Here is a 16572-nt window from a genome sequence, read left to right as displayed (position 1 = left end):
CAGTTGGAATCTGTACATCTTCATCCTGCACAGGCGCGTTAGCAACAAAAGGGTTAGGAGAATGATTAATACCTCTGTCTGGCAGCGGTGGTGATTGCGTCCGCTTCCCTCCCCTTGTTTCGATGGCCTTCGCTTGGTTCAGGACAGTCTTGACTGTCCCAGGCAACGTTCCTTTCTGCTTCAGCTTCATAGCTTCACATATCTGCCCGACTTATATTTCCAGCATTTTGATCGAGGCAGAAGTATTTCTTTGGAACTCTTGATTCGCTCGCTTTGTGATCCTCCAGAGCTCCTCCAGACTCAGCGGTGCTTGGCCCGCAGTGGGAGGTTGAGCGAATGCAGGTGCCTGCTGCGGAAAGTGGGGGGCTTTAAAGTATTGCTGTTGATGTGGATAATATCCCCCTTGATGATATTGTTGCGCAGCGAACTGTTGTGACCTCTGAAATTGTTGCTGAGGACGCGGTCCAGCGGGGCCTTAAGCCTGCCCCTTTTGGAACTGCTGGAGTTGAGGGGCGTTTCTGCCAGCCATATAGTAGACCTCCGGCTCTTTCCTCACATTCCGCGGCCTCGTGCAGCGCCTGTTTTACCTTATTACGCTGGTCTTGCTTCATGAGCTTAGACAGCTCCTTGACTTGGATCGACAGACTGTCGATCCTTGCATCGTGAGAAACGGAAGCGGGAACCTGGTATAGATCCCTCGATGGCTCGGGCCTGTTGGACTCTGGCCAACTTGACTGATTGTCCACCATTTTCTCGATCCAAGTCCTCGCTTCAGAGGCACAGCGCCCCATCAGCGAGCTTCATGCCGCTGCATCCAAGGACATTCTTAATTCAAGAGTGATTCCTGAGTAGAAAATTTGAAGCTCCATGAAGTCCGAAATTTCATGATGAGGGCAATTGCGGAGCAATTGTTTGAATCGACTCCAGGCTTTTGGAAGGGTCTCATCACTCGCCATCTTGAAAGTGAGTATTTCATTCCTTTGGTGAATGGTCTTTGACACAGGATGATATTTACTCACGAAGGCCTGCGCTGCTTCCTTGAAAAAGCCAGGAATGGGATAAAGGTTATCGAACCATTTCCTGGCTTCTCCAGATAACAAAAATGGAAACAATATCAACTTTGCAGCGTCCTCCGTGATGCCATGAGATTTGGAGGAGACAGCGATCCTGTTGAAGTTCTGTAGATGCTCATAAAAGCTTTCATTGAGCAGCCCATGAAATTGGCTCTGGCTCGCCAGGCTGACGAGCGCTGGTTTCACCTCATAGTGGCCAGAACCTTTGGGTGCAGAACTTGTAATTAATGTATGATCCAGAAGGGACTGGTAATGAACATCCATGGGGACTTCAGCAAGCGGGCGTTCAGCAGCCCTGTGTCCCTCAGCCCTCTGGTTAGGCTCAGCAATAGGTGGTGGGGGAGTGATGGTAGCGGGTATCGCAACGGTGTTGGCAGCTTGTGCCGCTTGGGAAGTGATAAACGCTCCCTGCGCAGCTTGAGCTTGCTCCACCTGAGCGAGGTGCGCTTGCAGCCCCGCCATTCCCTGTTGGATGCTACTAAGGGCTCTCATTAGTTGCTCCTCAGTCGGTGTGAGCGCATGGGGAACGGTAGCAGGGACCACAGTGGGGATGTGGAGCGGCACCTCCTGCGAAGATGCAGATGTGGCAGAGTTGGAAGATGTCCCGGAGACAGTCTCGAAAGCGGGGACAACAGTAGAAGGAGCGGCAGCATTTCCTTGGTTCGCCATAACTTTTTCTGGAACTTGCTCTCTAAACAGACGTCTCTGTGATCGAGCGGAAGGAGTAGGACTTGTGGGACGCTGAAAACGCTTCGGACCCCTACATAATGATAGCCACATCAAGGAAAGAGTTAGCAAAATTAGTAAAAATACAAAAATCATTACAAAGAATTTAAAAGTAATTTATGGTGTTTCAAAAGATCCTCAACCAGAATACCTTTTATGAGTTTAAAATCCCCGGCAACGGCGCCAAATTATGATGACGTATAAAATGTGTGCTGTTTTTACACAATTCACAGGGAATTTATATTTGAAAAATCAGTGAGTGGAATGTATAGAAAACGTTCAGATATAGTAATTTTTGTGGTTGTAGACCCTGAGTAGTCATCACAATTATTTATACTCTTTTTACTGGTGAGTTTCCAGGTCGAACACAAGGATTTTAAGTCATGAATTTCAACGGTGAAGATCTTGAAAAAAAACGATGAGAATGCAGGAAGGGATCCGCTTACAGTGGATCCAATAACTAGACTATACAAAGCGGTAAGGAAAGCGGTAAAGATAGAATGAGCAGGAGTGAGCAAAGCGAAGGCGGAAGATGAAGTGCTAGCGGTAACCAGATGATCGGGACATGAGCGGAAACGGGGACCAGATGAACGGGACATGGGTGAGTGGCGGTTAACGAGTGAACGGGACATGAGCGAGCGGCACATTATATGTATACATATATATATATAGATGAGCGACCGAGAGTGAATGAGAGATGTTGTGTCTGAACTGTGCGTTACTAAATGGCTAGATGTCCCTGGAGGCAATGAGCGAGCGATGAAATTGTGTTATCGGAATTATATGTATTTACGGAAGCGGTGAGAATGAAGTAGTGTAATTATATAAACTGAATATAAAGAATTCATAACACTGGAATTTTTGGCCTTAAGGGATTTACAACAAGACTTCAATGACACGCAGATTCAAGATATTATAAGAAAGAAACCCTACTATCACTAGGAATCTCTAAGACCTAATAGACCACCGCCTATGTCCAATTAATTTTCCCGAAATCTGCCTCATTAGTGGCTTTACCCTTCTGTTACCTCTTTTTAATCAAAATTGAATTCAGAACAGCAGTTAAGCAGGTCGACAAGGCTACCGCGTACTTAACTACATTGAACTACCTTGAGACCGCTTTTGGCGCATAACAAGGCTCAAATAATCAATTCTTCTTTAGCTCTAAACCGGTGAAATGGAATTCTCTAATTTCAAACTTTATATAAGTGTGTAAAAATGGTGGAAGAATTTAGGATGAAGAACTGAATGATATTTTATTATCTACTACGAAAGCGTGAAAAGATTGACACTATAAAGCTGTAAAATGAAAGCAGTAATCTAATCTAAGAAAGCTGTAAAGACTTGGCCAAGGGAGAAGGAGAACTCCTACTCCCTTGGCCATTCCTGTGGAGAATTCCCTTATAGGGTTGGAGCTCTCGAAAACAGGAAGACGACTTGCTGCATAGTACTTGCTAAGAGTGTTTAAAAATCGAAGTATCGGTTCTCCCTTTCATACAGATATCTGGCCCTATTTATAGTAAGTGAAACGGGACAGTTGCAATCAGTTGTTGGGCAGTTCCAACCGCTGGACAGTTAGGCGGTTGCTGTTAGTTATTCTGTTGAGGCAGTTGCTGGCCATAACTCCCAGGGCGCTTGCTTTGATTGCCTTGAAATGTAGGGGTACAGATCTTCCTCGCTTGCCGAAGGGCTGGAGGGCATCAGCGCAGCTAGGCTCGCTTGTGCTGACTGGAAATGGAATGGCTGTACCGATGCAGTCGGAACACTTAGTTGGAATCTAGTGATAGTCTGCAGCGGTGGGAGTTTGAGCTGTCGTTTGCGGGCGGTGAAGGCTGCCGCTTGCCTCTCATGCCTTAGTATTTTCAGGATGTATTTTGGGCGCTTGCGAGAGGAGGTGACTGTCGCTTGTGGCGTCTGCCTTAGCTTTTCTGGCACCAGACTACCGCTTAAAAAGGCAAAAATCGTTAATAATCTCAACAACAAATTCTGGATCATGCCAAGCGATATGTATCAATAATGTATGCCATTGATGAATCATTGTGATTGTTTTATACAGAAATTCGAGTAATACATAGTTTTGTCAAGCTAAGAATATGCTCCTATTTGGAGTTATCAGATGTCATGTGCCAAAATACATATTACAAAAAGGAAAATATTTAACTTATTAATAGTGTGACTACACACACAGTATTGAAATACAAAAGACATTTCTCCCATCTAAACTTAGAAAAAGCTAAAGTCAGCATAATAAGTGACAATGCAGAACTAATTGAATGCTCTGAAATAACCATTATCTATTTCCTTGAAGGAATTAGACTTAAAATAAAATTAAAAAAATACACTATTTTCGAGCAAAGCTCAAATAAATTTATTGGGTTTCAATGATATCCATAGAATCGGATATCACATTGAAACAATAAATAATTTAAAATAATGAATATTTTGTGATTACAAAAATCATTCATGGAAAGAAATGTACAATTGCAAAATTGCTCTCGTTGTTCTCTGAATTATGCTATGACGATTATTGTATGACTTAAGGGATAATTAACATTCCATTTCTTATGTTCACACCAAAAATAGTCTAATAGAATCATTTATCAAAAGACTGTAATTAATTTTCAAACTATTATTAATGAAATCTAAGCTTCGTGTTTCTTCTCGGGGACTTGCAATATTATATACAGCAACACTTGTGCTCATTAGACCAACTAACTATCAAAAATACTACCTCTATTCTATCCTATTTACTGGTATTGATCATTCATACCGACATACTAAAAATTGGGCTTTTAACGATACCCAATGTCCTTTTTTTAAAAATTTTTTTAGGAAGATTCTTGGTTTCTTCCCTAGCTGCAGGCCCCAACAAGATGAAGAGAATACTTTGTGATCATTGTATTTCTACTTTTCCAATTCTATTTATATGAAATACTATTTATCCAAAAAATTGGATTGATTAATACGCTTGTTTGAGGAAGAGTTACGGGTCGTAAAACAAAAACAATACGTGGATGGGCCTGGAAGAGCAGAGGCCCTTGGTGGGACCCTTCCAGTAAAGAATTTTGGCCCCACCTGAGAATTTTGTAGATGTGCAGTTTACATGCTGATTGCACCACCCCATCGTACCAAAATGATCCCCCAATGTTATTGGGGAATTTATGTTGGGTATGAATTATCCTCGATAAATAAATACCTTGAAAACCATTGATGGGTGATTATTTATTGCGTTATTTACAAATTGTTATTTTGACGAAACAAATTTCCTGACATTAGGGGAGAACAAAATCAATTGAAAAAGGATTTTCTTGATCTTCATTCACGAAAATGTGAATTAGAAGTACAAAAAATTGTATACATGCAACAAAATACAAATAAGTTACTGGACATATTTAATGACTCCAAGGGGGCGTTTGGTACAGAGAATGAAATTGCAAAGAAATGAGAGTAGAGAATGGAATTGAAGAGAAATGGAATTGAGTAGAGAATGAGAATTAATTCTCTTGTTTGATAAAACAGAGAATTCAGTTGAAAAATATAAAAAAAATATGCAGATATATGAATGATCAAACAAAAATAAATAATTAACTGGATAAAAAGAGAGTTTTAACAAATGAAAATTCATGAAAAATATTTTTGGTAAATTTTTTTTAAGAAAATTATAAATTATATACGGTGTTTTCTAAGATTATATTTTAGTACAATTTCTTAAAATATCGTAAAAATTGAATACTTTAAAAATAAATTAAGTTTGTATTTTTTAAAATTGAAATAATATAATTTTAAAAAATTGTAAAAATGAAATAGTACAAAAAAATTTAAAAATTAAAAAAATATATACTACAACATCATTTCTCTCCATTTCTCTTCATATGGGAGAGAAATGAAAATAGAGAAATGGAAATGATTTATTTCTCAAATTTCATTTCTCTTACTCAAACAAACAAGAGAAATGATACTATTTTCATTTCTCTAGTCTCATTTCTCTGTACCAAACACAACCCAATAGAGCCACCAGATTATAAATGCTTGCAGAAAAAGCCCCGGAAAAATTTAATGTCCAAAAAGGTCAAATAAAAAGTGTCAATGAATCTTTTGCGCGCCTGAAGCGTAGCAGGATAAAAATTTTCAAAAGAAAAATGTATTGATTGATGATTTAATCCTTCAAATAAATTGCAGTGACAAGACACAAATCCTTAAAGATGATGCTTCTAAAGAGCTTATCTCAAAAGAAAATGAAGTTATTAAAAATTCACTTAATTTCACTACTACAAAAAGTTGAAACCGAAAGGAAACAATTATTGATAATGATTTTGAATATAACGTAAAATTTGATGTAATAGAAAATAACAAGGATCTCAAAACCAACATCAGTTGATGAATGTTGAAAATAAAAAAATCCAAAAATAAAAAGATGTGATCCAGCTTGAATTAGATTAAATGGTTAAAAGAAATATCTTTTGACTTATAATTCAAGCATCATAAGGTGTTAAGCAGTTGGGTACAAATGGGTATTGGTAAGAAAAAGAAATAAAAATAATGACATTGTTAGATACAAAATAAAGATTGTAACCCAATGATTCTAAAAAAGACTTGAAATTGATTAAGATAAAACATTTCTTTAGTTATGAATGGTATTACATTCAAGTACCTCGTATGTCTAGCAGTGCATGAAAAACTTGATATGCGTCTTATGAGCGTAGTCACTCGTACTTTTATAGCTCACTGAAAAATAATATTTATATAAAAAAATTCTAAAAGATATGATATGTCAAAAATATGCAAATCAAATTCTAAACAACGTTATTTCATTGAAATGCAAAAAAAAATTATATGGACATAAACAGTTTGGACGCATGTAGTATAATTGTCTCATTAACTGTTTAACCAAATAAGATTACACTAATGACACAATATGTCCATGTATTTACATAAAAACAATAAATAAATTAAAATTTATGATCATTGCAATATATGTTGATAATCTTAATGATTAGAACTCTTAAAGAGCTTCAATCAGTTTTATAATTGTTAAGCAAGAAAAAACCAATATGTAGGGTTTTCGAAAATGAGCCTATTAAATTGGGTTAAGGATTGGTGTAGAATCTAATGAGTCTGCTAATAGTAGTAGGACCTTAAAAAAGGGTCCAAATATAAGTCCAAGCGCTATTAAGAAAAAGGTCTCCTTGGGAGATAACTGTGATTAAGAGATCAGACAAGAGAAAGTCGGATGAAGAAGGGAAAACAATATGCACTCAGGTTGGGCGACATATAGGTCGGGCAAAAGAAAGACGGGCAACAGGAAGTCGGACGAAGAAAGATAAGGGCCGATACGAAGTCGGGCGAAGAAAAATGAGACGACCGATACGGAGGTCGGACAAAAGAAGGTCGGGCAAAGAAAGATGAGAGAGCAGAGGTCGGACAAGATAAAGTCGGGCGAAGAAAGATGAGATGGCAGACACGGAGGTCGGACAAGATAAGGTCGGGCGAAGAAAGGTGAGACGGCCGATACAAAGGTTGGTCAAAAGGAGGTCAGGCGAAGAAAAATAAGATGGCGGACGCGGAGGTCGGACAAGTGGAAAGCGGATAAGAGGAGACATAGCAGCAGGTATGCCGGTTGGACGAAAAGCAGTTTTAAGACGGTTGAAAGAAGTTACAACCGGCGAACGGATTGGACAAGTGGAAGGCGGGCAAGAAGAGACGTGGCAATGGATATGCAAGTCGGGTGAGAAGCAGTTCTAAGGCGGTTAGAAGAAGTTACAACTGGCAAGGGGAAACGAAGGCACGATCTAGTTGTGGCGGTTGACATAGGTTTTAAATAGGTCTGTTCATGACCTAAAGAAACCATCTTCAATCGATATCAAATTCAATGAATTGCTTTTAGGGATCACCATTTACTTTTTCAGTCTATAGTATTTATTTTCCTGGTTTATTTATGTATCGTACAGTGTCTAGAGATTCTTAATCTTAGGCATTTATTTTATCAAATTCGAAGATAATTTTTTTTTTTTCGGATTTTACTTTTTATTGATGAAAATCGGCATCAACAATTGGCGACCACAGTGGGAGAAAGGCAAGATTGCTGATCCTACGTCAACAGAGAATCTCATACGACTAAGGTCCGGCCGAATCATCGGAAGGATCCATATGGCAGGCTCACAGCCCCAAGTATCTTCAACACTAGTGGGAGAAACCATTTCACCACCTGCCATGCCAAATGCAGGGGAAGCACCACAAGCACCTGCCGATTGGGTGTCTTATGTTCAACAATTGAACAATCAGCATACTCTGGCTATGCAAAACATGTTGCGTGAGCAACAAAACCTTATGCAAAATATGCTAAATCAAGCTTTATCAAGGGTTACTCTGCAACCCACCCAATCACCGCCAGGATTGTCACCATTCAAATTACAAGCAAATTTTGCAGGGCCTTCATATGTAGACATCACTTTTCCAAGTACTACTACTACTAGGGTGGATAGAGGGAAAACTCCTCTAACATACCCAAATAATGTTCCATAGGGAGTTAGAGCCGAACTTGCCTTCTCTAGGGAAGAGAGGTTGGGGGGACAGGCTTATAATCCCATCCCAGCCAAGCCAGCCTTCTCCAGAAAAGAAAGATTATGCGGTCAGGCTCATTATCCCATTCCGGTGTTTGATCCTATTCTACCTAAAGTGGATCCGGAAGACATCGCTCAAGTTATGTGGGTGCATTTTGGAATGAATCCTCAAACGGTGAACAGGCCGGCATATCAGAGGCCATTTCCAGAAAGAATCATCAATGAGCACCCTCTCCCGAGGAATTACAGGCCACCAAATTTTCATTCTTTTTCAGGAGAAGATAGAGCCTCAACCATTGAGCACGTGGGACGCTTCACGGCTCAATTGGGGGAAGTAAGCAATAATCCGTTTCACAAATTACAGTTTTTTGGATTATCGCTCACAAGAACCACTTTTTCTTGGTTCGTCAGTCTTCCACCAGGACAGTTGCAAACTTAGGAAGGTTTGGAAGCAGCTTTTCATGCAAGGTTCTTTAATCCTCTCCCGAAGGTCTCACTCACAGATCTCTTGGAGATCTGGAAGATGTCAGGAGAGACCGCCTATCAATTTATAGAGCGGATACGTCTGATGAAGGGACGATGCCCGACAGTTATTGAGGAGAGCGAGATGACCAACCTGGTGGTCAGGAATATGCATGCACGACTGCGGGAGGCTTTAACAGCCCACGATGTTCAAGACCTGGCTAGTTTGGCATCCAAGGCAGAAAGGTTAGAATCTCTGTTTAGAGAAAAAGATCACAACTTCCGGCGGAACAGGGTCCAGCAGATGGCCAGTGCCGATACAGAAATGTATGCGCCAGATGATAAGCAGGGAAGTAGCATGAAGAAATGGCGGCTGAAATTGTAAACGGCAAGCCTTTTGTGTGTTCCAAACTGAAGCCTCTTCCAGAGGCAGAAGAGCGGGAACAACCGACCTTTGATGAAATCTTTGATATTGTGCTAGCGGATGGGCAAATTCGCATCTTTAAAGGACAACGGTTAGCAACGAAAGATGAGATAAATGGGAGGCCATACTGTAAGTAGCATAATTCTTTTAAGCATTACACTAATCAATGTACGTATTTCTGAAAGGAAATACAAAAGGCTATCAAAGCAGGGAGATTCAAGTACGTGACAACGGGAGTAAAGCAGCAGACTTTCCCAAAGGTAACTACTGTTGTAATCTCTGTGCGTTCTTCACAAGACACGCAAAGAGATGATGAAGGAGATACCAAGTGAAGGAGCGTAAGCCAAACGAGCGGGAGCTTGATCAGGAAGACAAGTTCAAGGTTTGTGAAACCAGAGTGGCAGAGAAATGGGATAAAAAGAATGGTTCCTTTGAAGTGGAGTTCAAAGATAAAGCGGTAGTGTGAGATCGACCAACGCGCAAGCCACAACCAACCCATGATAAGTGGAGCTGGAACAGAAAGCCTCTGCCAATAGATATAGATCCCTGATTTCCACGTATGAATCGTACACAAATCCGTAATGCTAAGCGCAGGTATGCGGCTCGGCACGAAAAGCGAGCAGACAAAGGGAAGGAGAATGAGGAGGCGTCACCCAAAAGGAAAAGCTCGAGCGACCGACTACAGGAGCACGGGGAGATCGAAAGGCCTATCAAGAAGGCTAGGTGCTTTCGGTGTCAATTCTGCAGACGGATCAACATTGATCCTGAAGTAGGAGATGCCGAGGAAGAGGTCCCTGAGATAGTTTTTGGGACATTTGCTCCAGAAGAAACGAAGGCATTGCACAGCAAGATAGTAAAGACCGATAAAGCCGGGTTCGAGGTCAGGATGACTGGCATGCGTAGGTTCGATGAAGAAGATGAACCCATCTGGGCAAGGCTGGAAGAGGAAGAACCTGAATGGGCAGCAATGGTTGGCAGCCCCCCACCTATGGTTTTTCCGCCTATACCAGAATAAGCAATCCCACACTTGAAACCATTATATGTTAACGCTCACATCTGTGGTAAGCCAATTAACAAGGTTTTCATTGATAATGGAGCCGTCTTCAACGTCATGCCTCTCAAAACTCTGAAGAAGTTGGGAAAATGAGTTGATGATCTGTCTCCAGTAGATATCGAGATGACAAGTTTTACGGGGCAACCAACGAAACCAGAAGGGATTATGGTGGCTCCCATTGAAGTTGGACCGAAGGTGATTTCAACGGTATTCTTTGTGGTAGATGCCAACACCATTTATTCGGTCTTGTTGGGGCGAGATTGGATTCACGCTTCCAAATGCTGTCTTCTTCTCTCCATCAGCAGATCATATTTTAGGAAGGAGATCAGGTATTCAGAATGGATGTCATTACTAATCCGTTCGGCTCCACAGAAATTGTGGAAGAATCGGTACTTTATTCAGAGTATGTACCTCCGATTTCACAAACAGCTATGGTAGACGAATATCCCTGGAAGGGTTGTAAGCTCACTGCGCAGGGTTATGTGTTCATTAGAAACATTCTTCTGTCTTATGGTTCTGTTGTTAGCCAAAAAAAACTTTACATTTATTAAAGTTTAATTATGGAAGAAATAAGTAAATATGATGAGCTGATTAGGCAGTTTTATTTAAACCAATTAATGGTTTGATTACATAATATGGAGGGTTCCAACAATAATGTTGACGAAGGACAAGGTTTTCGCTGGCCTGATCTCTTGGAAAAGACAGAACCTTCCTTGTCAACTCAGGATCCTCTCATTGAATACAATGTAGGAACCGAACAGATAACCAAGATGGTCAAGGTAAGTGGTTTTTTGTCTAAAAACCAGCATGAGCAAATGGTAACGCTAATTCGGGACCACATGGAGTGTCTGGCATGGGATTACTCCGAGATGCCCGGATTGGCACGCGATTTGATAGAATATAGGTTGCCTATTAAGAAAGGGTTTAGGCCATGTAAGCAACCACCAAGAAGAGTTAGTCCAGAATTGCTGCCCCAGATCAAAGAAGAGATTGAGAAATTGTTGAAGGTGGGATTCATTCGACCCTGTCGGTATGCAGAATGGTTAGCCAATATTGTTCCGGTAACCAAAAGAATGGAAAGATTCGGACCTGCATTGATTTCAGAGATCTCAATTTAGCCACTCTGAAAGATGAGTATGTGATGCCCATAGCCGATATGTTGATCGATTCGGCGGCAGGGCATCGAATTTTGAGCCTGATGGACGGTTATGCAGGGTATAATCAAATATCACTAGCGGAAGAAGATATACCCAAAACCGCGTTCAGATACCCAGGAGCTTTGGGAATATACGAGTGGACAGTTATGCCATTCGGTTTAAAGAATGCTGGAGCAACCTATCAGCGGGCAATGAATACTATCTTTCATAATCTAATCGGGCGGTCCATGGAGGTATATATTGATGATGTGATTATTAAGTCTACTGACTTTAATACACATCTGGTTGATTTAAAAAATGCTTTTCTACGGATGAAGCAGTACAACCTGAAAATGAACCCAACGAAATGTGCCTTTGGAGTTTCGGCAGGTAATCTCCTAGGTTTTTTAGTGCATGAAAAATGAATAGAGGTCGATGCAAACAAAACCAAGGCTATTTTGACAATGCGGCCACCTCGGTCGGTCAAAGAAGTGCAAAGCTTGTTGGGGAAGGTAAATTACCTAAGGCGTTTCATATCAAATGTTGCAGGGAAGTTAAAACACATCACAAAGTTGCTAAAGAATAAGGCAACCGATTTCTCTTGGGGTCTGGAGCAGCAAGAAGCATTAGAAGAAATCAAGCAGACATTAACCAAAACACCTGTGTTGGTTCCCCCAAGAGGAGATCGACCCGTTTGACTGTATGTAGCGAACAACTTTGATGTAGTGAGCAGTTTGTTAGCATAAGAATGGGAAGAGAGTAAGCAAAGGGCTATTTATTATTTAAGCAAAACTCTGGCAGGACCAGAGTTGAATTATACTATGCCCGAGAAAATGTGCTATTCTTTAGTTTTTGCGTGTACTCGGCTGGAGCATTATATTCTGCCAAGAGAAACGGAGGTGGTTTCCAAAGTGGATCTGATCACATTAATTCTGCAGAGACCTACAATGCAGGGAAGGTTAATGAAATGGTCCATCAAATTAGCTCCTTTCGCGCTGCAACATCGACCTATCGAAGCGGTGAAAGGGTAGGTTGTGGCCGATTTGTTGGTTGAATTTGCTGACGACGAACCAGTGGAAAATAAAATAGTGCCGTATATAAGCACTAGTCCTTGGAAAATGTTTTTTGATGGTTCTCGTTCAAAAGGGAAGTCAGGAGCATGGGTAATATTAGAAGGACCAGTGCAGCTTCAAATGGAAGAGATGACTCATAACTCTGCGGAATACGAAGTGCTGATTTCTGTTCTAATTTGTGGAGATTCGCAGCTGGTCATCAATCAAGTGTTAAGACGGTACGCTTGTAATTATCCTCATTTGCGTCAATATCGGGATTTGGTATATCGCCTATTATATAAAATTGCGGAGGTAGTTATTGAGCGTGTACCGAGAACAGAGAATCGGCTAGCAAATAATCTGGCTCAGAATGCCTACTAGCAAATGATTGGTAGCATCGATACCGATACTGATTGGAGAATAGAAATTATGATCTATCTGGAATCACCAAATTCTATGACTCATGTGAGCGTTCGACTGAAAGCATTACGTTTCCAGTTTATTGAAGGGGTTCTGTATAAGAGAGCATTTGAAGGAATATTGTTGAGGTGTTTGGGGCCAGAAGAATCCATCAAAGTAATAGAGGAAGTTCATGGCGGGATTTGTGGAGCACACCGAGCAGGATTAAACATGCAATGGGCTATCCACCGTATGGGGTTTTATTAGCCAAAGATATTTTATGATTGTATCATATTTGCTAAAGGGTGTAAGGAGTGCCAGAGGCATGGTCCATTAAATCATCTGCCAGTGGTGGAACTCCAGGCGATAGTTAAACCATGGCCATTCAAGGCTTGGGCGTTGGATGTGATAGGGAAAATTCATCCAGCGTCATTGAAGCAACATTCATTCATTCTGGTAGCAACTGATTACTTCACCAAATGGGTAGAGGCAGTCCCTTTGAAGAATGCGACGCAAAAAGAGGTGATTGAGTTTGTACTCAATCACATTATTTATCGATTTGGGATTCCCCATACCCTTACAACCGATCAGGGTTTGATGTTTACAGGGGAGAAATTTGTTGAATTTTTGGCCGAGTTCAACATCAAATTGCATCACTCTTCACCGTATTACCCACAGGCTAATGGGTTGGCCGAAGCGGAAAATAAAATTGTCATCGGCATTATCTAGAAAATGGTAGAAGAAAATCCAAGGAAATGGCACACATTGCTACAAAAGGCATTGTACGCTCACCGAAATAGTAGAAATACTTCTACTGGATTCTCCCCCTACCAATTAACATTCGGGCAAGATGCTGTGCTTCCTGCCGAGTTTATTGTATCTTCACCCAGGGTGGTTAATACAACAACATGTATTGATGAGGCATATGCACAAAGGATGTGGCAACAACTGGAGGATGTGGACACAGATCGGTTAAATGCTCTGGATCAAGTGGTTAGACAGAGTGAGATTAGAGCAAAATATTATGGAAAAAGAGTGTCTCCAAAGGTTTTTGCAGAAGGAGATTTGGTTTGGAAAACAATTCTGCCTACGTATAAGAAGGTGGACCAATTAGGGAAATGGTTCCCCAATTGGGAAGGCCCTTTTATCGTTCGCAGAGTAATCGGAAATGGAGCTTTTATTATTGTAAATCAAGAACGATAGCTGGTATATGAAAATATTGATGCTAAGTATCTGAAAAGGTATTACCCTTCCTTTTCAGAACATTGTCATTAAATCTTATTACAAAATCTAGGAACCCCTTCAAAGGGTTCGAACCTACTGAAAAGGGTTCTTTAGTCATCATCCGAAAAGGTAACACAAGGGATATCGTCTTCTGGATCAGAGGTTTCATCCCGACTCGCAGAGACCATTTCGGGTTCTTCATCCAAGAGGTCGTCTAGATCAAGGCAATAGCGATCCCAGTGATCTTGCATTTCTTGAAGGTCTTGTTCGGTGCGGACTTTCATGTCTTGCAGAGATTGGCTTTCTCTTTCAACAAGAACATGCAGCTTGGAGAGTGTTGATCTTTGCTGGTGGAAAATGTTGTTCCAGTTGAGGTATGCGAGAATGACCGAGACATGATGGTCTATCATATCTAGATGATGGTCGAGATCGGAAACGCGAGTAAGTATATCAGTAAAGGGTTCATAACTGGTAGATACGCGTTCCATTAAACAGATTGTGCGATGTATGGTTCTTCTTCCTCTGCCAGAAAATTTAAATTTAAAGTCCAGTTGTTTGAGCACCTGTATCATGTCTTTGGCATGATGACCTATGGGGTGTTTTCCCACAAGGAATGGTTGCAAAGAACCTTCCCAGTTGGAAGAAAGGACGCGAATACGAGGAGAAACCATTTTTGAGTGTGATGTGGTGGATGCAGATGATGTTTGCAGTAAGAAAATAGAGTATATATAGGTGTTGTGGTGTATAATTCCTGACTTAGTAAAAGTGCAAAGAACATGGATCTGTGTTATAAAAAGTAGGATATATATATATACTAAGTTTAGGAGTTATATACAAACTACATTAGATTTACAGAAAAAGTAGGGCCCCTAAGGGCAGTTTGGAGGTCGGCCCACTTTAGCTCTGACTTTGTGGCCCGCCGACACTGGTAGGCCTCCTGGTGTCCCCGGACGAGTCGCATTCGCATGGCTGTTTGGAGTTGCTCACAGAGACTCATCTGGGTCTGGCAATGTGCCTCCAATAGGCGAATCCCTTCCTGGATGCTGTCATCCAGGGACTTCAACTGTTCTTGGAGGCGCCTGAGCTCTTCCGTTTTTTGGGAAATCTCAGCCACCAGCGTGTGTCGCGCTTGTCGGAGTTCTTCTAGCGTAGCCTTGGCAAGATTAAGGTCTTGATCGACCTTCTTCAAGGTTGTCTCAAGATTGGTTGGATCAGCGGTCGGTTGAGATGACGTGGCCTCGGACGATGGAGGTCGGATCAGAGGCAGCTCGGCTCGAAGTTCGGTGATCCTTGCCATCATCGGATCGAGGACGGGGGAAGCTTCTGAATCTAGTGTGGGCTGCACTAGCAAGTCTATCGCGACCTGAACTAGAGCTTCGAGGTCAGCTAAACTTAGGTCGGCAAAAGACAGGTTGGCGCAGCATTCTATGATAGATCGGGCGGGAGTCGGAAGGTTCACTCAGGCCAAAATGTTCATCTCTTGGGCAGCCTGAGACGAAAGGAAAATGTCAAGTACGGAAAAACGTGGTGAACTCATTACGATATAAAGATGGGGTTTACCTGATTTAGAGCGGCCGTGGCTTCAGAAGGGGCCATGAGTCGGAATATCGTGGGGACACCATGACGAGTCGTCGGACCAGCTACCGACTCGTCTCCCGGTTGCAGACGGTGGGCGACGGCCAGCTCCATGCCCTGAAAGGAAAAAATTAAACTACGGAGCAGGATGAAAAGTTAGAAAGCAGAGGTGAGAGAATACTAACCGAACCCCTTAGGGCAAAGTTGACTGAAGCCTCGCCCGACTTCGAGGAAGAAATCTCCTTTATGTCGTGAGGCGGCGGGATCGGTTGGACAAGTTGAGGAGCGACCAGACGAACCTCGCCCACAGGCTGAGCAGCTGGCTGCAAAGGCAACACAGCAGCGGGGTCGGGCAGTGCCACGACTAGGGCAAGTAGTTCCGCAACCTGGTCGGGGAAGGCGACAAGTTGGTCGGGCATCACCGCTGCCACATCAGTTACTTGTGGTAGTGGAAGAGCAGGTGAAGGCAAAACTGGAGGAGAAATTTGCCTTCCCGCCGACTCCTCCGGCCGGTGGATCATTGGCAGTTCCCCTTCTGCGACAATGGGGGTCGGTTGAGGAGCAACCGACGAAAAACTCAAGTTGACCTACAGGGGAATTGAAATTAGTGGTTGGGTAAGTATTTTATTTTTCTTAAAGGTATTAGGAAATACTTACCTCAGCCAGCAGAGGGGTCGGTTGTGCGATGGTCGGTCAACCAGCGGTCGGGGGGTTTTCTGGAGAACCGACAGGTTAAGCGGGTACTTGTTCGGCCGGGGTCGGTGGTGCAGCTATCAGTTGATTGGCAGTCGGGGTAGAAGTTGATGAGGATACTTGCCTCACAGTCGGGTCCTCTCCCCGACAGGTCATTGGCAGTACTACGGACCGCGGTCGGGACCGCGGCTGAC

The 16572-nt window shown here is 42.1% G+C and overlaps 1 protein-coding gene across 1 annotated transcript; it reads left to right on the top strand.

Annotated features, from left to right (window-relative positions):
- Positions 1–13618: 13618 nt before the first annotated feature.
- On the top strand, positions 13619–14089 carry LOC127256631 (uncharacterized). Its single transcript, XM_051282740.1, has one exon. The coding sequence runs from the start codon at positions 13619–13621 to the stop codon at positions 14087–14089; it is 471 nt and encodes a 156-aa protein (XP_051138697.1).
- Positions 14090–16572: the final 2483 nt, after the last annotated feature.

The sequence above is a fragment of the Andrographis paniculata genome, unplaced genomic scaffold, assembly GCF_009805555.1.
Source record: "Andrographis paniculata isolate CXL003 unplaced genomic scaffold, ASM980555v1 Contig56END, whole genome shotgun sequence".
In the NCBI taxonomy this organism is placed as follows: Eukaryota; Viridiplantae; Streptophyta; class Magnoliopsida; order Lamiales; family Acanthaceae; genus Andrographis; species Andrographis paniculata.
Note: the sequence above shows the minus strand (reverse complement) of the source record. Positions and strands in the feature narration are given on the sequence as shown.

Bases quoted from the DNA above. Each gene is read 5' to 3' on its own strand.
- LOC127256631 (XM_051282740.1), top strand. From the start codon at position 13,619: ATGGTAGAAGAAAATCCAAGGAAATGGCACACATTGCTACAAAAGGCA.